Source organism: Perognathus longimembris, chromosome 13 (genome assembly GCF_023159225.1).
Source record: "Perognathus longimembris pacificus isolate PPM17 chromosome 13, ASM2315922v1, whole genome shotgun sequence".
NCBI classification, from domain to species: Eukaryota; Metazoa; Chordata; class Mammalia; order Rodentia; family Heteromyidae; genus Perognathus; species Perognathus longimembris.
Window position 1 is genome coordinate 6,617,805 of NC_063173.1, and position 25,582 is coordinate 6,643,386.

Consider the following 25,582-nt stretch of genomic DNA (forward strand, 5'->3'; position numbering starts at 1 on the left):
GAGGAATCAAACCCAAGGCTTCACGCATGGTAGGCAAGCGCTCTACCGCTAAGCCACACTCCCCGCTGGCCAAGTATTCTTTTAATAGGTCTTCACTTAAAGTCAATTAAATTACAACAGTAATCTAACTGCATGCATATATATTGGTAGGATATCTATTGCACGTCAGGCGAACGTGACTTTTATTGTGCTGGCTTACAACCTAGTGAGGAAAATGGAGTACTCAATGTTTCTTTACAAGCCAGCATGCTAAGTGTTGTGTTGGGACATGTATGCACATGTGTATATGACCTAATCTGTACAGCAGGTAGGACTGAGGAGAGGAGGCAGAGTGTAACCATCTAAGATCTGAACGATGAAGATAAGGCCGAGTTATTCAGGAGGACGTTGGCTGGGTAGAGGGTCTTCAGGGAACACCAAAGGGTAAATATAGTTTATCTTTTGTGATGCAGCAGACAGTTTTAGAGATGAGGCTGGAATCAGTCATTTCATCTTTATTCTGATGATTAAACAGTAACAGCAGACTCTGAAAAAGCATAGAGATATCCCTTCCATTTCCATTCCTATTTTTAAATCTTTCATGATTTAAATTGTGTGTGTGAGTCTATTAGTACTAGGGCTTGAACTCAGGGCCTGCGCATTGTCCTTAGCATTTTTCAAGACTGGTTGGTCCACAGCTTCTGCACAGCTTTTTGCTGGTTCATTGGAGATCAGAGTCTCATGAATTTTCCCGTTCAGGCTGGTTTTGAACCATGATCCTGAGATCCCAACTCCTTGATGAGGAGGATTTCAGGCACGAGCCACTGGCTCCTGGAAGCTTTCAGTGTTTGAAGGAAAATATTTAGGTTACTAACAACTAGAATACTTAGCCACATAACCAATGAACAAATTGGTTAACTATGTACTAATTGGTATTAACTAATTAACAATTAAGTAATAAATTTAGTAAGTTACCTATTTCTTATCACTCAAGGTTCTCTCTAACACAACATTGCTAGAAGAAATGAGTAGAGCCACAGAGAATTATACCCTAAGAAGAGGGACTGTAGATTGCGAGTTGCAGTCCTCTTCCTGAGCAGGAAAGTGGCAGGTCAGGAGTCTGCTTGGGCAGCTTTTCCTAGGGAGTTAGTGCTTGAATTCCTCAGTGCGGGGCTAGGAGGCCGGACCCAAGTCTGTGTCTCCCGAGCTGTTGGCTGAGGCAGCTCGACCTTTCTCCTGCATTGAGCTTTATGCTCTTCTTTTGTGGTCCCGTTAAAAGATGATTTATCTTAGACGTGCAGCAGGGATCCAAGGGTTTTTTCCATTCTCTTAGAGGCCTTGAGTACTTTCTGCTCAATGAGTGAGATTTTCCCCCCCTCCTCCATGAAATCTTTTTGTTTCTTGAGCACTTTTCTTATGGTATAATTCTATGTGGGTCTACTCATTTCTTCTTGAACTTATATCTTGAGGACCACACTGCAGTATAACCTGGGATCCTGGGTTAAATTTGTTGTAGGCAGAGGTAGGTGGATAAGTTAATAACTGATCTGAGTTGAATATGGTAATTCTGAATGGAAGTGGCCAACTGGTGTTAGTAAGGGAATGAAAGATATGTTATCTTAATAGCCTGTCTCAGAATTTTTCTGAGGGGGGAAAAAGGATGAGTCATCTGAGGTGAATGTAAAGTGTTTTACAGGGCTGGGAATGTGGCTTAGTGGTAGAGTGCTTGCCTCATATACATGAAGCCCTAGGTTCGATTCCTCAGTACCACATAAACAAGCCAGAAGTGGTGCTGTGGCTCAAGTGGTAGAGTGCTAGCCTTGAGCAAAAGAAGCTTGGAGACAGTGCCCAGGACCTGAGTTCAAGCCCCAAGACTGGCCAAAAAAAAAAAAAAAAAAAACAAAACCCTTTTATAAACAAGCAAAAATGAGGGCTGTACTCTTTTTCACAAGAATTGACTAGGAATATAAAGATAATAAGAAACTGGAGAAGGAAAAGGGAGAAAGACAAAAAATAACCAGCATAGACGGCGCCTGAAGAACTTTAAAACTAGAGCTCGCGCATATATATATATATTTATTTATTTTTGCCAGTCCTGGGGCTTGGGACTCAGGGCCTGAGCACTGTCCCTGGCTTCTTTTTGCTCAAGAGTAGCACTCTGCCACTTGAGCCACAGCTCCACTTCTGGCTTTTTCTGCGTATGTGGTGCTGAAGAATCAAACCCAGGGCTTCACGCATGCTAGGCAAGCACACTACCAGCCACTTTCCCAGACCTGGTATCAGTTTTAAGGGTATTTTTTTTTTCCTGTGCCAGTATTAGGACTTGAACTCAGAGTCTGGGCTCTGTCCTTTCACTTTTTTTAAAATTTTCATTCAAGGCTATGTTCTACCACTTGAGCCACAGCTTTCCTTCTAGCTTTTTGCTGACCAGTTGGAGCTAAGAGTCTCACTAGCTCTGTGTGGGCTAGTTTTGAACTGTGATCTTCAGATCTCAGCCTCCTGAGTATTAGGGGGTCCAGGTTTCAGCCCTCCCCCCCCCCCCGGTGCCTGGTGTGAATGTGAAGGCTTTCACATCTGGCATAAACTTAACCATGATCCCTTCGAGGCATAAGTACTATCTGTCCCACACAAAGAAAGTGCTAAGGAGCAGGTGTTCCATGTACGTTCCATGGAAGAAGGGTGCGTGGCTCAGGCGACAGAGCGTGCTCCTCTGTGACGGCCTCGGTTTCACCAACTCCTGACCACCGAGGTCTGATGACCATGGTTCCCACTAGCAAAGTCAATTCCTGTTTCACATGATGGCACAACAAAGACATGAAAGGAAATGGCGTTGCTATCCTCCTCGCTTCTATCATAAATCAGGAAATAGGATCGTAAAAAATGCCAGAAAATATGTAGGCTTCTTTGGTATAGTTTGTTACACAGAAGACCCGAGAGATGACAGGCAATAAATGTGTCTATAATTTGATGCCCAGCATCATCGGTCCATCAGGAAAGTCTCCCTGCAGGGAGGATTTTAAACACAAAGAAATAACAAGAAATTCAATGTATGGAAGATTAGCTACTGGGCTTCCACTGACCCCGCCTTTCTCCCTTTCAAGCAGGAGAAACACAGGTCAGCCCAGGGTTCAAGCAGAAACAGCATTTCTCCTTTTGAGCTTTTCCCAGTGATTGTGGCTCTTAGAGTGCCTGGCTGATTCTTACTGCTAGGTTTAAAAATAAGACTTCCTAGGGTGTGGTAGAACATCCTTGTAATCCAGCACTCAGAAGGCTGAGGCCGGAGGATCCCAAGAGTTCCAGGCCAGCCTGGGTTACATAGTAAAATCTAGAGAGATGGAAAGAGACAGAGACCGGGAGAGAGAGAGCGAGAGAGAGAGAGAGAGAGAGAGAGAGAGAGAGAGAGAGAGAGAGAGAGAGAGAGAGAGAGAGAGAACTACCTTGAGACTTTATTTTTATTCACTGAATTATATTTTTAAATCCACCAATATAATAACACTCAGTTTTAATACTGTGACTCCAGACAATTGTAAAGAAACTCATGTAAAAGTTGTATGCAAAATCTTTTACTGCCCTCGTGTGGATTTTTAGGAAATAAAGTGTAGTTACTGTGACTTTACTGCATCGGTGTGCGGAGGCTCATATGCTGTCTATGAAACTAGCTGGGAAAAGAAATGTAGAGCAAAATGACAGCCAAGTGTCCAGGCTTGTGTTGAATCCCTTTGGATACACTCTGCACCCTCTCTCTGGCTGGGTTTCTTATAGTAATTATTAAAATAATATAAATGATGCTAGCCCTATCCATCCAGAGGTTGCCTTGAGGATAAAAACACACTATTGCTCTGTGAACAGAAAGTACTGTTGAGAAGCAGCGTTATCATGAAACACTAATAAATTGAAAATAGAGAAAGAGATACATTCATATGCTAACTATGGGTCAGGCTAGAGAGCACAGAGTTTGATGTCTGGCTTTGAAGTGATTTGCCTTATTGTTTAGGGGTCAGGAAAAGAGATAAACTAAAAGAATCCCCAGAGAAGTTTTCTTCTGAAGTAGAAAATGCTATGGGTACTATGTTCATTGCAGCATTATTTACCATGGCTAAAATATGGAACCAACCCAGAAGCCCCTCCGTAGACGAATGGATAAGGAAAATGTGGTGTATACACACAATGGACTTCTACGCTTTTATCAGGAAGAATGGCATTGCCCCATTGGTAAGGAAATGAAAAGACATAAATAATCATACTAAGTGAAGTGAGCCAGACCCACAGACTCTATGTTTTCCCTAACTGGTAATAATTAGTATATGTCTAGGATAATCCTAGCAGATGAGCACTAGATAGCTATGTACATATAATCACATAAGATGATGTTAAGTGAAATGAACTCCAAGTTATGGAAACACATGGTTTCATTGTTGTTATTTTAAAATCATTTCTTCTTCCTTTTGTTTATCTTCCCTATGGTTTATCCTCTGTTGTCATTTTATTTGATTTTGGTACCCTGGGTATTGTATATATGTTTATTGAATTAGGGAAGGGAATGGGAACATCAAAACGGTGAGACAAAGGACAAACCAATGCGACAGCAATACTTACAAGACAATAGGCTGTAAACTAACTGTACAACTTGGGGGTGATTGGGGAGGAGGAAAGATGGGAGAAAAATAAGGGAGGAGGTAACAAGTTTGACAAGAAATGTACTCACTACTTTATGTAACTGTAACCCCTCTGTACATCACCTTGACCATTAAAAATAAAATGCTGTGGGAATGGGATTGAGAAAGGGGAGTAATTCTCTCTCCTCCCTCTTTTCCTTCCTTCCTTCCTTCCTTCCTTCCTTCCTTCCTTCCTTCCTTCCTTCCTTCCTTCCTTCCTTCCTTCCTTCCTTCCTCCCTCCCTCCCTCCCTCCCTTTCTTCCTTGTTCAGTGATATGCAGATGGATCTTGGCATCCCGAAAGCACAGCTCAGATGCAGCCCCTATCATCTACAACATCTACCTATGACATGCCGGCTGGTGCACATTTCAGTCCTTATCTCCCATGTTTTTCAGCCTGGATTTCTCTTCTCCAGAAACCTCTTACAACAGAAAAATGGAGACAGCTGACTGAATCACAGATGGCATCGACAACTTAAAAAAATTCAAGACAAAACTTCTAAGAGCCTCTCCTTCCCCTTAGAGGAAAGCTTCTTCATATTCCATCGATTACAAGTTGATTTACCACCTACTAATTCCTACCCCCTCTGTGTGCCGGGCACTGGGTTAGACCCTGGGATGCCATGATGAACAACATATGGACAATCATTTTTGTTTCTTCAAGGAATTAAGTCTGTTGAGGGACGTACTCATGAAATAGAAGAAGGAGGAAGAGGAGGAGGAGGAGGAGGAGGAGGAGAAGGAGGAGGAGGAGGAGGATGGCAGTGGTGGTGCCAGTGGCTCATGTCTGAAATCCTAGTTACTCTGGAGGTAGAGATGTGAGGATCATAGTTCAAAGTCAGCCTGGGTAGGAAAATTCTTGACACTCTTATCTCCAATTAGCCACCCAAAAAGGCAGAAGTGGAGCTGTGGCTCAAGTGGTACAACACCAGCCTTGAGCAAAAGAGAAGCTCAGAGACGGCACCCAGGCCCTGTGTTTAAGCCCCAGGGCCGGCATACACACAGAAGAGTACCCAAAGAAGATGTATGGACACGTAATGGTTGGGGAGTGGGGCTGAGAATGCCTCTCTCAGTGGCGGAATTGCACTGCGGGCTCTCTTCCCAGCCCTTTAGCTTGCGTTCCTCTGTGATAAGCATTATTTCTCCTCTAACTCTTGTGGCTCTTAACTGTAATAATTAGTTAAACCATTGATTATTTCAGATTCCTGGCATGGATAATTTCCACCAAACTGGTCTTTATCTTCATTTCTCTACTTGCAATGTACTCTTTATAATTAAAATGCCATTTATAAATGATAGGTTATAGCTCCAAATACAATCTCATTCCTTCCACTTCAAAACGTTCACAAAGTGTTTATTATTATGGCAGGAATTTTGGCATGAACCATTCTTAGCTGATTATTATTATTGTTGTTGTTGAGCCAATACTGGTAGCTTGAACTCAGGGCCTAGACATTGTCCTTTAGCTGTTTTGCTCAAGGCTAGCACTCTACCACCCGAGTTCATTGGAGTTAAGAGTCGCATGGACTTTCCTGTCCATGCTGGTTTCTAACAGTGATCCTGAGATCTCAGCCTCCTGAGTCGCTAAGGTGGAAAGGCATGAGCCACCGGGGCTCGCCTGATGACTTCAATCTGCAGTCTGTCTGTAAACATTCGAATTCACAACAATGAGCCTAATTTGATAGGACTATCGGAAAACACTGTGGACAACATTTTTTGAAGGTTAACACCTGGAACTACTGTGGCATCTGTCTGGTCTCCTTCTCTTCTCTCAGCGAAGGGTTTATCTCGCCTTTCAACTGTCTACGTGCCAGGAGTCAGCAAGGAAGCGGAAGCCCAAAGCCAAAGCTGCTCCCTGGACATATTCATCCATTCATGCCTGACATGGTCCTATAGTCAGGAATCGCTGGGCTCTGAGCTAGGCAGGAAGACGGATCCAGAAAGGTGCGGAGCAGTTTAGGAAGGCTCCACATTGAGAGAGACTGAAGAGCCAGAGAGTCTGAAGGAAGCAGGTTCCGCAAAGAGCAGATGCTGGCATGAACGGCATAGGTTGGGTTGGCAGGGCGGGATCAGGAAGAGCCTCTTCATGGTTTCTGGACCCCCAAACCTGACTGTAACAGGTCAGAATTAAGGCAAATGGTTTTGTTTTTCAAAAACAGTAGCAATGTTGCTAGAGTAGATTGCACTTCAGCGCTGTGTAACTAAGTGCATTGGGACCACACAATTTCTGAAAGCTTGAGAAGAGCAAGGGCCAGAGCAGTCGATGTTATCAATGGATCTCAAGTTAAAAATGTAAAATACTGTATTCCTTTCAGCGAATACTGGGTTTTTGAACAAAGTAAGAGGATGGCTCCTTGCATTGCAAAGCCTGTAGGTGAAGAACGGATCTACCCATTTTCCTGGAAGGAACTGAAGTCACCCGAAAGGCTGATGTAAAATCATGTGAGTTTGGAACCATACTCCGCCCTGTTTGAGCTAGCTTGTCTCTGACAAAGTGGATGGAGCTAGGACAGAAAGAAATGTTCTTTTGGTCACAGTCCACTAGAGCTGTGGCTGACATTTTACCTGAAGAAAAGGGGAAAGCATTTGGGACTCCATGTTTTATGCATGAGCAGAGGGAGGCCGAGGGCTTGGCTTAGGTAAGGGAAGTCTGTGAGATGTCTGCTTTAAGGCATGTGCTTTGAGGACTCTTAGGTCTGCCCTGGAGAACAGGCCCTCCCCCTTCCTTTTCATGAATGACAGCCAACAGCTTGACGGGAAATCACCTCCCTGAAACCAGTAATCCCTGGCTGTCAATCACCTGACTGTGAGTCAGCAAAGGACCCCAGACTTTGAAGTCACTTCCTGTCCTGTCCCTCTCAAGTCTCCTTCAGACAGTGAGAGGCTCCCCAGCCCCTTGGCTCAGAGATCTAGGTCACTTCTACCCTGGTCCCGCCTCCCACCTTTCCCTATAGAATCCACGCACCCACAGTCTCTCCCTCTTTTTCTTTTTCTTTTTTAAATAATTACTTATTTATTGTCAAAGTGATGTACAGAGGGGTTACAGTTTCATACATAAGGCCATGGGTACATTTCTTGTACTGTTTGTTACCTCTTCCCTCATTCGCCCCCCCCTCCCCGTCTTTTTCTTCTCTCCCCTCATGCCTCTATCTCATGGGTGGGGGATTGGCAGTTTGGTCCCCCCCCCCGCCCCCACCAAACTCTTTTCTGTCTGAGCCACGTGGTCGTCTCCTTTGGTGAACCTTACAGGGACAAGGTAGACAAGCTGCGGAGAGCTGAGAAGATGGCCCTGTCCTGCCTCTGCATCGGCCCTGGGTCCTCGTGGAGTCTCAGGAAGCTTTGGTACAAGAGCACGAGGAGCTAGCCAGAGATGGGCCTGGCAGAGGCACCCCGGTGTCTGGAAGGGCTGGGGACCGTGGACCCTTCACGTGACTACGACAGTGAATTCAGTTTGCAATCGTTTTGTGGGGATCGGGGACTGCATGGAGGGAAATATATTTCACTCACAACACCAGAAGGGATTTAGAACTGTCCTTTGAAGCAACAATATGAGCACCCCAAGATTATGAATAGGGTACACATTGCTTACATCCTATTTGAAGGACTTGACACTGAGAGCTTTGTAAATGAAATCCTGGACTGCCTGACTCTAAATAGAACTCTAAAGTGAACCTGAAAAGTATTGAGACACCCGGGTGAGCTGACTCTTGATGTGTTCCCAACTACGAATTCTGGAACGTAGTCAGATGCTTAAAGATCTATCAAGGGGAAGCTGGGGTGTTACCAAGCTGGTTGGTTCGCTTTAGTGTCCTAAGAAAGGGATATACTGGAGTTGTTTGGAGAGACAGAAAAGGATCTTCCTGAGGTATTGCTTCTATATGCACTGTTTCACTTTTTTCATAGTAAAGCACTGAGACAAGCAACAGAAGTACTTCTGTTTACCTCTTCCGAAGAACACCCGAGAAGGCCACTGCACTACTTAATGGGCTTGCCTGCGAATGGCCCTGAATCCCCCCATAAATACCTGAAATAAGAATGATTTGATCATTGGATTTCTTTCTACAGTAAATCTCTGAGATATAGAACACATAAAGCAGAAATCGGAAAAAGATTCCTCACAATCCATGCATGGATTATAGCCTAAGATGACTTAAAAACCTTCCCTAACTACTTCAGAAAATAAATTCTATCTCCTTCAGTACAGGAGACCTGGTGAAGGAGCCGGAAGCCTGGAGCCTGCTTGCTCTCCCCAGATTGTCGTGGTGTGTTTGCACGACCTAGGAACACTAGATGGCGCCCCTCATCCAAAAGCATAGCAAAAATCCCATTTCCGTGCAGGCCACAACAGAACAGTCAACTATGTGAGCTAGAAAAACATTTAACCAAGCACTTTCTCACCTCCTGTGTCCTGTGAAAAGTGTGCATGTTGGTTGAATTCATTTGTGAGAAACATGCATCCTGGATCAGATGGTTTTGAGAACTTTCCTTTCCTTTCCTCTCCTCTCCTCTCCTCTCCTTTCCTTTCCTCTCCTCTTCTCTTCTTTCCTTTCTTTTGTCCTTTCCTTTCCTTTCTTCCCCTTCCCCTCCCCCTCCTCTTCCACTCCCTCCTCTTCCTCCTCCTTTTCTTCCTTTGCCAATCCTAAGGCTTGAACTCAGGGCCTGAGCCTCTACCACTTGAGCCAAAGCACCACTTCCAACTTTTTTCTAAGTACTTTATTGGAGATAAGAGTCTCATGGACTTGCTTTCCCCTGCTGGCTTCAAAGCACAATCCTCAGATCTCAGCCTCATGAGTAGCTAGGATTACAAGTATGAGCCTCCAGTTCCCGGCTCTTTTCTTTCTTCTTATCTTCTTATCTTCCTATCTCCTCTCCCTCCCTCCCTCCCTCCCTCCCTCCCTCCCTCCCTCCCTCCCTCCCTCCCTCCCTCCCTCCCTCCCTCCCTTCCTCTCTCCTTCCCTCTCTCCCTCCCTCTTTCCCTCTCTCTTTTTTCTCTTTCTTTTCCTTCCTTCCTCCTTCCTTCCTTCCTTCCTTCCTTCCTTCCTTCCTTCCTTCCTTCCTTCCTTCCTTCCTTCCTTCCTTCCTTCTTTTCATGCTGGTACTGAGGCAAGCACTACCACTTGAGCCACAGCTCCACTTCCATCCTTTTGCTGGTTATAGATAAGAGTCTCGTGGAAATTTTTGTCCTGGTGGGCTGTAAACCATGATCTTCAGATCTCAGCTTTCTGAGTAGCTATGGTTATAGGCATGAACCTTTATAAAAGAAACCTCACACTAAGTACCTTCCATACTACAGTAGCAACCAACTGCAATCCTACTGTTTAAGTGCTCTGTGCAACACATCTTGAGAGAAACTGACCTAGTTCAAGCTTTGTCTTGAGAAAGGACTAGTCAGTCTCTGTTAATTCTTCTTCATATCAGTTTTCTGCTACTTTTTAAAATGTCAGACAAAGTATTAAGTGAGTTATTAACACCAATAGCAGCGTTGATTAAATACTTACCATATTCCCTGTTCTATGCTAAATGTACTGGCTTGTTCTCAGTGTGTCTATAAAGGTGTTAAGGTGAGGGGTGGTTGGCACAGAGTGGGTGGTTAGTGATTATTAAGCCTGAGTTTATAGTCTATGGTAGACCAGCTCTCGAGTGGAGACAGTTGAAAGTGAGTTCTACCCCGAGGATTCTATTTTGCTTCACTTGTCTTCCTACACTATTGTCAGCATGCTTTATTTGCAAATTAATCTTACATGACCCAACAACATGTGTGGATTTGTTTTCCTTGCTGGATAGACCAGTGTGGCTGCGGCTTTGGAATCTGTCTGCCCCCACTTCAGGTGTGTGTCCTAGCACAGGTGTGTGATCACACCACTGGGGCTTGGGGGCTTTATTTAGCTCTTGATTGCTAGAGATTTTGCTTTGTGTTTTGCAGAATTGTATACCTTGTCCTTCATGGCGAGTGGAAGCTGATGCTGTTGCTTTAAGTTTTATTGTAGAGGTGATGTACAGAGGGATTGCCGTTACATCATTCAGGTAATGAGTACATTTATTTTTGACACTGTCACCCTCCCTCATTTTCTCCCACTTCCCCCCCCTCAGCCCACTGACACCCCCAAGTTGAAGAGTTCATTTCCAACATAGTGTCTAGTGAGTATCAATATTGAATTGGTTCACCCTTTGTCCCACCATTTCTGTGATTCCCCTTCCCTTCCAGAAATCAGATAAGCTTAAATACAAGACAAAGGGTACAGAAATAAAAAAAGTGACAACAGGGAATAAATCAAAGGAAAGAAAAGAAAGAACAAAAGGAATAACTGCAAATGGTACAATAAAAAAAAACCCTCCTGTTTCCATTTCTTGGAGTTGATTTCGGTAAGCCTAATTTTATATGGTCATATGCACATAACTATTGAGACAGTGTGATTCTCTCCTAAGAATATCCTAGACATGTTCTAATTATTACAAATGAGGGAAACGATGCTGCCTCTGATTCTTTGAGTCTGGTTTACTTTGCTTAATATATTTTTTTCTATGTGGTTTCATTTCCTCGCAAGTGGTGCAGTGGTGAAATGCTGTTCTTTTTGAGGGAAGCATAGAATTCCATTATATATACATATAATTTATGCATATATATCACATTTTCTTGATCCATTTATCTACGGAGGGACATCTGGGTTGATTCCATATTTTAGCTATGGTAAATAATGCTGCAGTGAACATGGGTGTGCTGGTGGCTTTAATGTGAGTTGGTTTGTGGTCATTTGGGTAAATTCCCAGGAGTGGGATTGTTGGGTCTTAGGGAAGCTCTAAGTTTAGCAAATACTGTTGCTTTCAGCCAGATGTGCTGGTAGATGCTAGGATTTCAAGTTCTTGGGAGGTAGGGATACAAGGATTGAAGTTAGAGGCTTTACTGAGTAAAAGTTAAGAAAACTATCTTGAAAGCAAGCTGGAAATGGTGACACATGCCTGTTGTCACAGTACTCAGGAGGCAGAATAGCCAGTCTGGACCAAGTTAATGCAAGACACTATCTGAAAAGCAAACTAATAGGACAAGGACTAGGGGAGTGCCTCAGCTGGCAGAGCTTGGCTTACCAAGCTTGAGGCACTGAGTTCAATCTCCAGTTCTATGTATAAACAAAGAAAAACACACCAAGTAATACTCCATATATTATGGTTTCCTAGTCTACAATTCCATTCTGCCATTTTTTCTTTCCACCTTTAATCATTTGAGCTACTCAAAACTGCTTTCTTTTTCTTGAACTGTTTATCAGTGAAATTCCAATGCTTAGCTTTGACACTAACTACTTTCTAGTCTGAGGTGAAACCAATTTTGCAACACTAAAAAGAAGAGATGTTCCCATTCCTGCTCACTGAAAAAGGCAGACCATGCTTTCATCAAAAAATGTTATTACAAAAACTATACATAAAAAAGGAATATGCTATCTGAACCCCAGAGATTGTGGTCATGACCTGTGAATTGTCCTTTCTAAGAAGATCATAATTCTGATGGTTGCCTTACTTACTCTGTAGTCTTGGTAATAACACATAATGATTATTCATCTACTTTTGAAAGCCGAAGTACTTGTAGTTTCCTTTGTTGAGTCATCCAGTATCATTAGCTCATTTGTTTTCCCTTATGTATGGAGGTCAGAACAACACCTATGGCTTGTTGGATTTTTTACTTAAACCGAGGTAGAAATTCTGTGCCTCATCCTTAAACTTAAGCTCAGTGCTATTGTAAGATTAAATGAATTATGCATAACATCAGACTCAAAAGTACCATGAAAGTCTTCCTTCTTTGTGTTCCCTGCATTCTTGCATGTGGCAGTGTGCACCATTGTGTCAGCAGAATATTTGAGGAAGATTGTGTTGTAGAGAGAAAGAACACTGATTGAGGTCCAGAAGATCTGATTTTGATTCAGTAGCCACAGAGCTTTGCAAAATCATTTAGAATTTCTGAATCCTCTTTTGCTAATCTGGAAATAATGCATCCTGGCCCTTCAAGTTTCTGCAGGATCACGAGTTAGTGCATATAAATCTGTGTCTGAGAATGCGGCATGGCAATATGAGTAGGGGCTGTGATAAGATGACAAGGTAATCCTTGAGTATAGACTGTAAGTCAGGATAATGAGGATATGCTAGTATTTTTGGTGGGCTGTGTTTTTTTTTTTTTTTTGGCAGTTATAAGGATTGAACTCAGCGTCTTACATTTGCGAAGTAGGTGCCCTATCATCTAAGCCACACCTCTAGCTCCTTTTTGCACTGGTTATTTTGCAGATAGTGTCACAATTTATACCTAGGATGACCTTGACTATGGCCTTCCTACTTGTGCTTCCCTATGTCTCTGAGAATGACAAGTGCATGCCACTACCATTGGGTGAAATGGAATTTTGCAAACACTTCTACTCTGGCTGTCCTCAAATGATCATTTTCTGCTTTCCTCTGAAGTAGCTAGGATTACAGGCTTGAGGCGCCATGCCCAGTATATGCTAGTATTTTTCAATCATTACTGTTTTTAGGTTCTTGTACAAAGGACTTGCCATTTAACAAAGCAGTTTATGAATGCATGCTAGAATTTTACCATCCATTAGAAAAATGATACTGTTCCATTAGTAAGGAAATGAAAGACTTGGAAAAATTATGTTAAGTGAAGTTAGGCCCAGAGAAACAAAGGATCTATGTTTTCCTTTATATATAGAAGCTAGATTTTGCTCACAAACTCATAAGTAAATACATTGGTGGCATGCTGGTAATGTTTAGAAAGAATGTTAGGATTAATATTGTGTGGGGAAGGGGGTAAAGGTGTGTGTGCACATGTGTACCCCAAGCACATGAGGAATGCGGAGGATACAAAAAAGCCTACAAGACAGAAAGTTTTCTTTCAAATGTCTTATCATTTTCCAGACTAGAGAAGCAGCTACCTACACATATCTGGGCAGTAAGGTTGAGTAACTGGCAGTTACTGCTTGTGTGTCATTCAATTGTTGAAGAAGTAGCTCAGCTCTTGGATGGCAGAACAAGGTCCTGGTGTGGGACCTTGTCTTATTTTCTCTATACATTGCATCCCGAGACTTGAAAGCTGATGAGTTGGCAAAGGCCTGAGTGTGTGGGAGAACTACAGAAACAAATAAGGCTGAACCATTCATTATGACCATCTCAGGTCCACTCTGTGTGTGTGTGTGTGTGTGTGTGTGTGTGTGTGTGTGTGTGAGAGAGAGAGAGAGAGAGAGAGAGAGAGACAGAGAGAGGGAGAGAGAGTGAGTAGGGAGACAGAAAGGAGAGAAAGGAAACAAAAGGGAGGGTAGAAAGAATGGAGGATGAGAATTGTCTGTGTAAAGGGATGAAATAATGGCTTGCAATATAGTCACTTGGAAAACACTCTACATAAATCATAGCTATTAAAATGAAAATACATTTTCTAAGTACAATGAAAACCACAAACTATGTGCTTTCTTGAGTTATGGGCTATCAACTCAGCCATAAGAACTAGGACTCCTTATGTAATTCTCCACATTATTTGCATGATTTCCAAATTCTAATATGGGTATAAACATTTACAACCAATTTAACTACCCATCACATCAGAGTGGTAGCTTGATGTAGTGGAAATAAAGTCTATAAATATTTGAACAAAAGAAAAACATAGGCAAAGAAAGCAAGAGGAAAGGAAAAACAAAGTTGGAAAAAGTAGAGGGGAGAAACAGAGTATATTGAAATTGAGTATCTAAATCTTAGCTCTGATTCTTGATAATTAGTAAACTTTATTTTCTTGTACACAAGGCATGAATCATTATCAAAGGTATAAACCTGCAATTCCAGCTATTTAAGAGGTAGGCATCCAGAAGAAGGTCATAGTTTGAGGAAAGCCCAGGAAAAATGGTAAGATCCTCCCCCCCCAAATAACTAAAGCAAAGAAGTCTTGGGAGCTGTGACTCATTTTAAGTTCAAACCCTATTACTGCCAAAAAATTTATTTCTAAGTTGAATTCACATGTCTTGATTGTTGATATTAACTAGTCAAGTAAACTTTGGCAAATAACTTAATCTGAGTATTACTGTATTCACCTAATCATGGGGTACTGCCTTGAAAGATGGTAAGAATTAAAAATTTATAGTTATATAAGATGAGTATATCCTTGAGTTCTGCTGTACAGCATACAACTTATAATTAGCAGTAATGTGGTATATTCCTTATTTGATATGTGGGTAAATATTACATAGATGTACTTATTGTAGACACACAGCAGCAGTGTAGAGGGCTGGGAAAATCTTTTAGAAGTGGTGGATATGTTGATAGTATCACAAATATATATATATAGATTTAAATACTCTTTTTAAATTTTTTATTGTAAAGGTTATATATGGGGGTGGTTATAGATAGGTCAGGTAAGGAGTACATTTCTTTATGGACAGTGTTATCCCCTCCCTCATTTTCTCCCACTCCTCCCCAACTCCTCTCCCTTCCAAGTTGTAAAGTTCATTTCCAACATAGTATCTAGTGAGAACCAGTGATTTATTGGTTCACCCTTTGTCTTACTGATTCTGTGATTTCCCTTCCCTTCCCCAAATCAGATAAACTTATACACAGGACAAAGGATTAAAAAACTTTAAAAAGTATGATAATAGGGAATAAATCAAAGGAAAAAAAGAAAGGATAAAGAAATAATGGAAAGCAATACAATTTAAAAAACCTCTTGTTTCCATTTTCTGGAGTTCATTTCAATAAACATAATTTTGTATGGTCATATGCACCTAACTATTAAACCACTATGATCCTCTGCTAAGAAAGTACTAGAAGATTTAAACTAACTAAACAGACCCATAACAAGTCATGAAATAGAAATGGCAATAAAAGAAGACTTCCAAGACAAGTCCAGGGCCAGATGGGTCCACAGCTGAATTCTGTAAGGCCTTCAAAGGAGAACTCACTGCAATACTCCTCAAACTTTTCAATGAAATTGAAAGCAAAAGATATTACCAAACTCGTTCTATGAAGCTAGCATTACTCTCCCCCCAAACCAGACAGGGCCTCACCAAAGAAAGAGAACTATAGACCCATTTCTTTGATGAATATCAGTGCAAAACTTCTCAATAAAATTCTGGCCAACCAATTTCAACAACTAATAAAAAAATAACCAAATACATCTACTATGACCAAACAGGATTCATTCCAGGGATGTAAAGCTGGTTCAATATACACAAGTCAATTAATGTAATTCAACACATCAACAAAAACCAGGACAAGATCCACTGATTGTCTCAATAGATGCAGAAAAAGCATTTGACAAGATCCATCACCCCTTTATGATAAAAGCTCAGGAGAAGCTAGAAACCCATGGAACATTCCTGAATATAATAAAGGCTTTGTATGACAAACCTACACCTAGCATTATCCTTAATGGAAAAAAGTTAAAACCATTTCCTCTAAACCCAGAAATGAGACAGGGATGTCTGCTTCCTCCACACCTCTTCACATTCCTAGCCAGAGAATTAAGGTAAGAGAAAATCATAAAGGGGATTCAAACAGGGAAAGAAGTAAAATTCTCCCTCTTTGTAGATGATATGATCCTGTATTTAAATAACCCCCATAGATTTCTCTCCTAAGTTACTTGAGCTGATCATAATCTTTGGCAAAATAGCAGGGTATACAATTAACCCACAAAAATAATAGCTTTTCTGTATGCCAACAATGAGAAGAGTGAGGATGAAATCAGGAAAGCAGCTCCTTTTGTAATTGCCTCAAGAAAATTACCCAAGAAGTAACTTAGCCAAAGATGTGAATGAATTCTATGATCAAAACTTTAAAAACCTGAAAAAGAAAATTAAAGTAGATTCAAGGAAGTGAAAGCATACATATTTTAAACCCATGAAGTTGTATATATTAAATATAACTTTCTATGTGTCAAGATAACTTAATAAAGTGACCTACAACATTGTTCCTGTAAAACATTTAGTGAATAGTAGGTGCACCTTCAGCATCTTCTTACATAGGTCCCTGTCCCAAATCATATACTTTAGAGAGGTGTGGTTTTAGAAGTATGGTCATGAGTTTGGAGGATAAGTATATATACATATATTTTTTTAATTTAAATTTTGTTATAAAGATGATGTACATAGGAGTTATAGTTACACAAATCAGGTAATGAGTACATTTCTTTTTGAACCCCTTCCATCATTTTCTCCCACATTCCCCCCCTCCCCGGGCCCCCAACCCCCAAAGTTGTAAAGTTCATTTACCACATAGTGTCTAGTGAGTATCAGTGTTGAATTGGCTCACCCATAACCATTTGTTTTGTGTTAATACTAGGGCTTGAACTCAGGTCTTTGTGTTCTTGCTTGTCTTTTCCCTCAAGTCTGGTGCTCAACCATTTGAGCCATAGGTCCACTTCCAGACTTTTGATAGTTCATTGGATTTAAGTCTCATGGACTTTCCTGCTTAGGAACCATGATCCTCACATCTCAGCTTCCCGAGTAGTTGGGATTACAGGCTTGAGCCACCTCGGTGCTTGGAGAAGTAATATACAATTCAACAAAAAGCACGTTTCTCAAGGTTCTATTGGATACAAATAAGTATCAGGAAACCTGGGAGAAAACATTAGCCCTTATCTGCATCTGAAGGAAAGAAGTGTGGCAAGCATAAATCACCCGAGCTCTGAAGTCACAAAGCTCACGTCCATTTCTCCTTTCTAATGAAAGTGACTTCTTCACAGATGCTGTGAAGGGAAAGAAGATTAAAGGAGGACTCACCGATAAGATCTGGTCTCCTCTCTGGAGCTCCCCACTCAGGTCTGCCGGTCCACCGGCCAGAATGAAGGATACAAAAATACCTTCTCCGTCTTCCCCACCCACAATGTTGAAGCCCAGGCCAGTCGAGCCTTTGTGCAGGACCACCTTGCGGGGCTCCCTGTAGGAAGAAACGGAGAACACAGCTCAGAGAGTGCTCACTCTTCCTACTTTCCTTGGGCTGCATGACACCAGCCATTTGCTACCTGCGATGGTTCCCTCGGTACGGCAGAACTCTCTTGGGCTAATACCAATGAGAGTTGAGTTCTTCAACACCAAAACACCATGCATAACCATTCCTTAGTTCCAAAACATTCTTTTCTTTTTTGGGTAAAAGACCAGGACCCAAACTCAGTACCTCACGCTTTCACTCACTGGCTATTTCTCTATTAAATGAGTGACACTTTCAACCAAAATATCTTTAAACTAGCAGAATAAGAGTTTCCAGAGTTAGTGACACTTAGGATCCACTTTTATTTATTGGGCCTGTCCTAATGCTTGAATTTGGGGCTTTAAGCCCTTGCTTAGTATTCTTGCTCATGGCTGGCAACTCTACCACTTGAGCTGGCTTATTTTGCTGCTTATTTTGGACATAGGATTGCCTGAGCATTTCTGCCAGGGCTAGCTTTGAACCTGGATCCTCTAGAGTTCAATCTCTTGAGAAGGTAGGATTGAGTGTGTGAGCCCCTGGTGTCTGGCTGAGGATTCACTTTAATTGCCTCAGTCCTTCATGAGATGCTGCTTTGCACAGTGGTTCTCTCTTTGAAATTCATGCTGCCCATACCATCCTCTCCACTCTCTGTAATTCAGGCGTTGACACCTACACTAGCCCCCTTCACTGAAGCCTTCTTGATTCTAGTTTCCAACTTCCCAACACATGCTCCCCAGTGTCACGTAAAGCCCGTGGTCATGCACGTCAGCTTCATTAACTGCGCTTAACTTATGCTCCAGCCACATCCAACTCCTGGGGCTTCTCTGAGGCCGCTGACCTCCATGACTCATCTGTGACCCTTGAAAACTCACATCTCTGACTCCACAGAGACCTTACTCCTTGGGCTGTGCTGGGTCTGGCCTATTAACTGCCTGGTGCAGTGATTGCTCAGATGTGCTCTGCCATAGGAGGTGAATCTTTAGAGACCAGGGGTGAGCAAGGGGCCTGGCAACCAGGGAGAACAAGGAAACCATCACCGAGTACATAGGCAAATTCCCAATGTGATTTAGACCTCTACCTCTTATTATAACTACTTATGCAAATTCATTTTCTTCTTGTTAGACTTTTTTTTTTTTGTCTGTCATGGGGCTTGAACTCTGGCCTTGGGTCCTGTTCCTAAGTTCTTCAGCTCAAGGCTAGCACTCTGCCACTTGAGCCACAGCACCACTTCTTGTTTTCTGGTGGTTGGTTGGAGATAAAGAGTCTCACAGACTTTCCTGCCCAGGCTGGCTTTGAACCATGATCCTCAGGTCTCAGCATTCTGAGCAGCTAGGATTATAGGTGTGAGCCACCAGTGCCCATCCCTGTTAGACTTTTTAATCAGGGTTGGCAAAGTTTAGGAAAAGGATGCATGACATAAAGCAAACTGGGGAACACATTTAATCTAAAAGGGGAGGGGGCTGCTGCTTGTTGACCAATATTCCCAGACTGCCAGATTGCCAACTTTTAAAAGATAAGTCAAGAATCCAGATCTTTACATAAATTTTATAGATTTTTTTTAATCCATCCTGAGGCTTGAACTCAGGGCTTGGGTGCTTTCTCTGAGCTTTTTGCTCAAGTCTAGTAGTACTTTACCACTTTGGGCCACAGTACCACTTCTGGTTTTCTGGTGGTTAATTGGAGATAAAAGTCTCACAGACTTTCCTGCCCAGGCTGGCTTTGAACCACAATCCTCAGATCTCAGCCTCCTCAGTAGCTGGGATACAGGTATGAGCCACCGGCACCTGGCTCAGAATTTTAAGATGACAATAATTCAGAGAAATCAAAGCAGGGTGCAGCTCTAATCAAACATTTCTCTTGTGGATCCAGAGATACACTGGCTGGGGACTTCATTGTTTGAAGTCTGTTGACACATTGGTATCCATTCATGCTTTTCAGTGGTGCCCAATGTAATTCTTTTTTTTGCTCACGGCTAGCACTCTGCCAACTTGAGCCACAGAGCCACTTCTGGCCTCATATCTGTGGTGCTGAGGAATCGAACCCAGGGCTTCATGTATATGAGGCAAGCACTCTTGCCACTAGGCCACATTCCCAGCCCATGTAATTCTTTTTTTTTTTTTTTTTTGGCCAGTCCTGGGCCTTGGACTCAGGGCCTGAGCACTGTCCCTGGCTTCTTCCCGCTCAAGGCTAGCACTCTGCCACTTGAGCCACAGCGCCGCTTCTGGCCGTTTTCTGTATATGTGGTGCTGGGGAATCGAACCTAGGGCCTCCTGTATCCGAGGCAGGCACTCTTGCCACTAGGCTATATCCCCAGCCCCATGTAATTCTTGACTTACATAATTCCATGTAACTTTAAATTGGTTCAGTAATCCATGTTTAATTCTATTCCTTACCCTTCCTTTTTCTGATTTTCCTACCCTGGAATACCTTTCTTTTATCCAACTTTAATTTTTATTTTCTGTTGTTTGAGAATTGCTCAAGAACCAGCCTATGAGGGCCCTAAACACTTCGAGCCACTATTCTCATTTCTGCAGGTTTATTACCAGCGTCAGTAGCTCTGGGTCTGGTGAGTGAAAGCCCTAAGTTTTTAGGAGTTCTTTGTGGCCTCCAGTGAGCAAAACATATTCTGGAGTTTTGGTGTCATGGTTTATATTTCTATTCGGTATATATCATCTGCTCACGGAGAATAACACTCAGCAAATGTTTGATGGTCACGTAAATGAGTATGCGCAGCAATTGGTGAAGAACTTTAATACTTCTCCTACTAAAGTGTTGGCTCTAATTTGCCATGTTGGTCGATTTTTTTCTCTCTCCAGAATTCACATGGGCTAGGCACCTGGGAATAGGCAGCACACACCATTGTTGGCCGACAGAGGTCTAACTTTTATTGTCCGTTCATGACTTAGCTCAGGAATTGGTCATCTGGAAGCTGTCCCTATCACCGATCCCAGCTGCCTAATGCTATCTATACTGGGTTGGAGATCTCCCCGAGAATTCTGTCTATGTATCTTTCATAGTGCTTATTATTTCCACTAGCTTGGGAATCTTCCTCTTGAGCTCTCACGGTCAAGTTTGAGAGCAGGACCAGGCCATCTGCTTTTTTGTCTCCAATATCTGGAGATATAACAGGTGCTCACTGCACGCTAATTACAGTTTTCATACTGCATTGCAAACAGGGGACCCAGAATAGATGGAAACTGGGGAGCCATAATGTTTGTTTTTTGTGTACGAAGTTATATATCCGCTTAAAATATATGTCGCATTTGTTCATGCTTTTAGTTTTCTTTTTGTATCAGTCCTAGAGCCTGAATTTAGGGCCGGGGCACTTTCCCTGAATTTTTGTGCTCAAGGCTAGTGCTTTATCACTTGAGCCACATCTCCTTTTGAGAGTTTTTGCTGGCTAATGGGAGATAAAAGTCTTACAGACATGTCTGCCTTGGGTGACTTCAAAACACAATCCTCAGATTTCAGCCTCCTGAGTAGCTAGGATTATTAATGTGAGCCACCAGCAGCCAGCTCACGAATCTTTTACTAAATGAGCATCTCTAGAATACCTGCTTGTAGGCACTGTTAATACTGAGACTGAAGAGCCTAGTGGAGGAGAAACTATTTGCAAGTTCAAGAACAGGGCAGACAAAGACTGACCAGTATTTAACATTAACAGCCAAAGAAGCACACACTACACACTTAGGCATTTCACTTTTCTCTTTATTTGATATAAAAGGACTTTATAACTATAAAGCCTTCTGGACAGCTGAGGCAGTCTAGTCTGACCTTCTGCCTTCTGCCTTCAGCACAACCTTGCTTAGCTAGAAATTCAGAAAATGCTCTAAGCCAGCCAGGGTGTTAATGGCAAGAGGAGCAGGTGCCAGGGGTTGTTTCTTATTTCAGATGCCTTACGAAAGCACCGGATTCAAGAGGAAATTGATTGCTTAATCTTGGTTTGCTGTGCAAAGGGTAACCAAGTATTAAAGCGTTTCGAAAATGCATTACTCCCTTGCTCACAAGCTTTTTAGGGATCTGCATGCCCTCAGGATACGGTGCCCATTTCCTGTCAGCATGGAGACAGAATGTAGAGCCTCAGACAGGCTAGGCAGGTGATCTAGCGTTGAGCCACACCCCAGCCCTGGGTCCACACAAGATACTTGAACCTCCCTACTGCTCCAGTGTGTGGACTCAGTGTGTGCCATTGCACCCATGTTTTAGCCAGGCAAAGCTGCCAAGCTCAGCCCCCCACAGCGTTATCGAATGCCTTGTTTCGTTTAGCGGGTCAGCTGTGGCTGATGTCAGACCTTCTCCCGCTATGCTTGTCTATGTGGCAGCCTGAGAAAACGGGGCCAGGCAACGTCTCCTGTTTGCTGCCCACTCTGCTCTCCCCTCCACATAAGCTGACCACATCTTCTTCTGTATTGTTTTATTTCTTAAATGAGGTCTCATTATGTTGCCCAGGCTGGACTCAAACTCCTGGTGATAAGGATCCTCAGATGATCCTCCCACTTCAGCATCCCAAGTAGCAGTGACTACAAGTGTGGACTTGGCCATCCTGTTCCTCCTCGCTTGGTTGGAAACCACATTGTCATTTTGCTGGTGCCACCACTGTCTTTGTGGTTCTGCAATTGCTTCGTTTACACACCCGTCTATACCGTGGATCTGGGAGATAAAGGATCTTCCATTTGTGTGTGTGTGTGTGTGTGTGTGTGTGTGTGTGTGTGTGTGGCTCCTATCACTTTGAGAAATCACCTGTAGGATGACCAGCACAACAAAATAGACTTCCCAAATAAAGACAACCTAAGTGAGGATGTGGGGAAGATACTGACTTGTACTTCTGTCCCTTGAGATCTGTGAGAACATGGCTTTCCCCTGTGAGGGTCAATTTACTTGCTTGGCTAGTGCAGGATTCACGGGGGACCCCCGGGGAAAGTGGTGGAACTCAGATAAGACAATGATTAAACTATAAATGATAAGAGGCATTACAGAAAAATATACCATGGTATTGGATTTCCAGTTCCTTTGAAGATTAGATGCTCTGCTATAGAGGAGCTAAAAAAATCCTGAACTGAACACTTAGAACACACTGATATATGTTTGGCTAAGCTTGCAAGGAAGTAAAAACCTGTTCAGCCGTTAAAGATGAGGCAGACATGCACATTGAGAGGAAAAACAAACAAGCAAGTACTGAAATAGCAGAGACTGAAGAGCACTGCAGACGCCCAGGCGCTGCATCCAGAGTTGATGGCTGATGGAGAGTAGGATTATATGGGCCCCAATTCGCCATCCTATCAGGCATGTTGGAGCAAAGTTACAACTCTGGCCGGGGGGCCAGTGGCTCATGCCTGTAATCCTAGCTAGTCAGGTGGTGAAAAACTCAAGTGTCTAAGACCTGAGGATCCTGGTTCAAAGCCAGCATGAGCAGTAAGTCTATGAAACTCTTCTTTCCAACGAACTAGCAAAATGCCCAAAGTGGAGCTGTAGCTCAACTGGTAAAGTACTGGCTTTGAGCAAAAATCATCTAGGGACAGCACTCAGGCCCTGAATTCAATCCCTAGTACTGGCACAAAAAGAAAAAAAAAATCACACCAAAAAACTCTGAATGGCTACACCTTAAACAACAGAATCAAGCACAGAAGGGCTAGTAGCCCTTTAAAAAAATGTCAAGAATAATCTCTGTCTTAATTTGGGCTGAAAGCAAGAAGAAAGAGCCTAGGTTTTATTTAACAAACTAACTTAATTATTTATGAATTACTAAATTATTTATGAATTGCATTTGGGAATAGAAGTCATAAAACTGAGTAAATTAGGAGAAGAAGAGGAGAGTCCATCTGGATGAGAAGAGGCTGACAGACAGCGCCAGCATTGTGAGGAGGCGGTGGGCTCTGGTGTTGACGGCAAGAAGCTACCATGAACAAGTTGCCCGGTAGGCGAGGATAACAGCGGAGGAGTTATCTGCTCAACCTTGCTCAATGGCAGTGGCTGCTAGTAAGGACATCTCAATGGCGAATGCCTGTTATTCCACCAGCTCATTAAAACATGGCTTCCCGTGGAGGTCTACCCAATGGGAAGAATGTGTTAACAAGCACATTCTTGTAACTTGAGGTTCTGTCTTTTCCCTGTTATAGGGAAATAAAACAGCATTATAGCATGCAAGCTTGGTCACCCCTGGATACACTGACTGCAATTGAGTTTCAAAGCCTGTAAACCTAAATTGTAGATCCAGTGCCATGAACACCCAGTAAAGAACCGTCATCCTCTCCGGTCAAGCATGGAGAGCAACCAGCCAAGCCGAGCCCTCTGTGCTTTATTTTTCCTTAAGTGCAGCTGCATTCACGGGAACTGTTATTAAGGAAAGAAGATAGTGGCAGGAGGTCAAGGAGACATCTTAGCCAAGGGGGAAGAGGGGCACTGCGGGCAGGACTATGAAGGGCTTGGAGGTCAACTACAGACCGCTTCAAAGCTGCTGGTTGATTACAACTCAAGTTTTATATCTTAATGAGCTTCCTTCTCAGAAAACTTTAGCACAAAGCACAGCTCCTAGTCAAATAATAATTAGTTCATTTGGTCTATCAGCCAAATCACTCAAGCAGATTGAGGATTTCACTGAACTGCTTTTATGAGAAAATGATGGGACAACAATAAAGGGAAAAGCTGGCATTGCAGGGGTGGATCTCTGATTGAGACTTTAAATAGGTTACCAGTAAGCAGGCAAAGTAGTCTTCAGATACCTGCGTTTGGGTATATGTGAGATGAAAGACCTATTAGATGTACATAGTAATGTGATATTGGGGAAGACTGGGCTTTGGTGCTTGAATTATCAGTTAATAGATGGGTAAGCAAGGAGATATTTTAAATCTTATTTTTTACTTCTACAAATGATGACGAACACTATCTAAAGTGTCATGCATATGAATTGAGTCACCTCTGGTGATATATGCCTGTAATCTCTGCATTTGTGAGGCTAATTGAGGAGGATCTTGAATTCAAGGCCAACCTGGGTAATACAGTGAGACTTGACATCAAAATAAGAACAATTACAAGAGCAAAAGCAACAACAAAAAGATGAATTTAAAAATGTGTTAAGGGTTAGAGTCACATCGCAAGTGCTCAATAAATATAAACTTTTGTCCTAGAGGTTATTTTTTTCTGAAAAGCAAATAGGCACACATAAAATGATAATGCAACACTGCAAAGTCACAAGTATCAAATACTAAATGAATGTCATGGGTCATGAGAGAGGAAAAGATCAAAGCAAAGGGAACTAGAACCCAAGGGCTGAGAGAAATCAGATGAGGGGCCAGGAAAGAGGTGGGCACAGTGATGTAGCAGGCAGTCTGAACTTAGGGCTGGGGCGGAGCAGATGCGGGATGTGTTTGGGAAACAGGGAGAATCTCAGTTTGAACAACTACGTTTTCAGCATCAAGGAAAGCTAGAAAGAAGACTGAATCAAACTGCCTTGAATACCAATGAAGCTAGGAATTCTGACTTCTACTTCTGTTCATAAACCTAGTGTCTACTTCACATTGTGCTTTTTCTATACCTGCCCAAGTCTCCCTGAAAGCTGTTTAATCAAACATTCAAAATTTCTAAAGATACTCCTGTTCCAAAGTGAAGTGTTGTGGTTGAGGATGTAGCACCAAGTATAGGGTTTTACAGCTAAGATCTAGCTTGCATACCCCTGTAAGATTCACCTTTACCTCTTGCATAAAGAAAATCTTGGAATTGGTTATATACCTGAGATATACCTTTGTAAAAGGAATTAAGCAACTTAAATCAACTATAAATTAGTTTGAATTAGGTTGATGTTGAAGTACTGAGACTCTTGCTCATTCGTCTATCAAATGTGATAATCGAATAACCACATTTTTTCTTGATTTGCTTTTGTCTGCATTTATCCAAAAGATAAATAGAGGCGCAGCTAAATCTTTCACTCACACATGTGCATACTTCTCATATTCATCTAGTCATCACTTTGTCTCCAATGCAAATGAAAAAAGCTGGTGCTGGAGGAATTTCAATACCAAACTTCAAAGC

At 42.4% G+C, this 25,582-nt stretch overlaps 1 protein-coding gene across 11 annotated transcripts in view; it reads right to left on the bottom strand.

The window, feature by feature from the left end:
* Positions 1-25,582, bottom strand: part of Dlg2 (discs large MAGUK scaffold protein 2) — a 1,704,707-nt gene that overhangs the window by 292,265 nt on the left and 1,386,860 nt on the right. For all 11 annotated transcript variants that reach the window (XM_048360010.1, XM_048360014.1, XM_048360019.1 and 8 more), the window contains one exon: positions 17,371-17,527. In XM_048360010.1, coding sequence (XP_048215967.1) covers positions 17,371-17,527 — 157 coding nt within the window. The remainder of the gene's footprint in view (positions 1-17,370; positions 17,528-25,582) is intronic.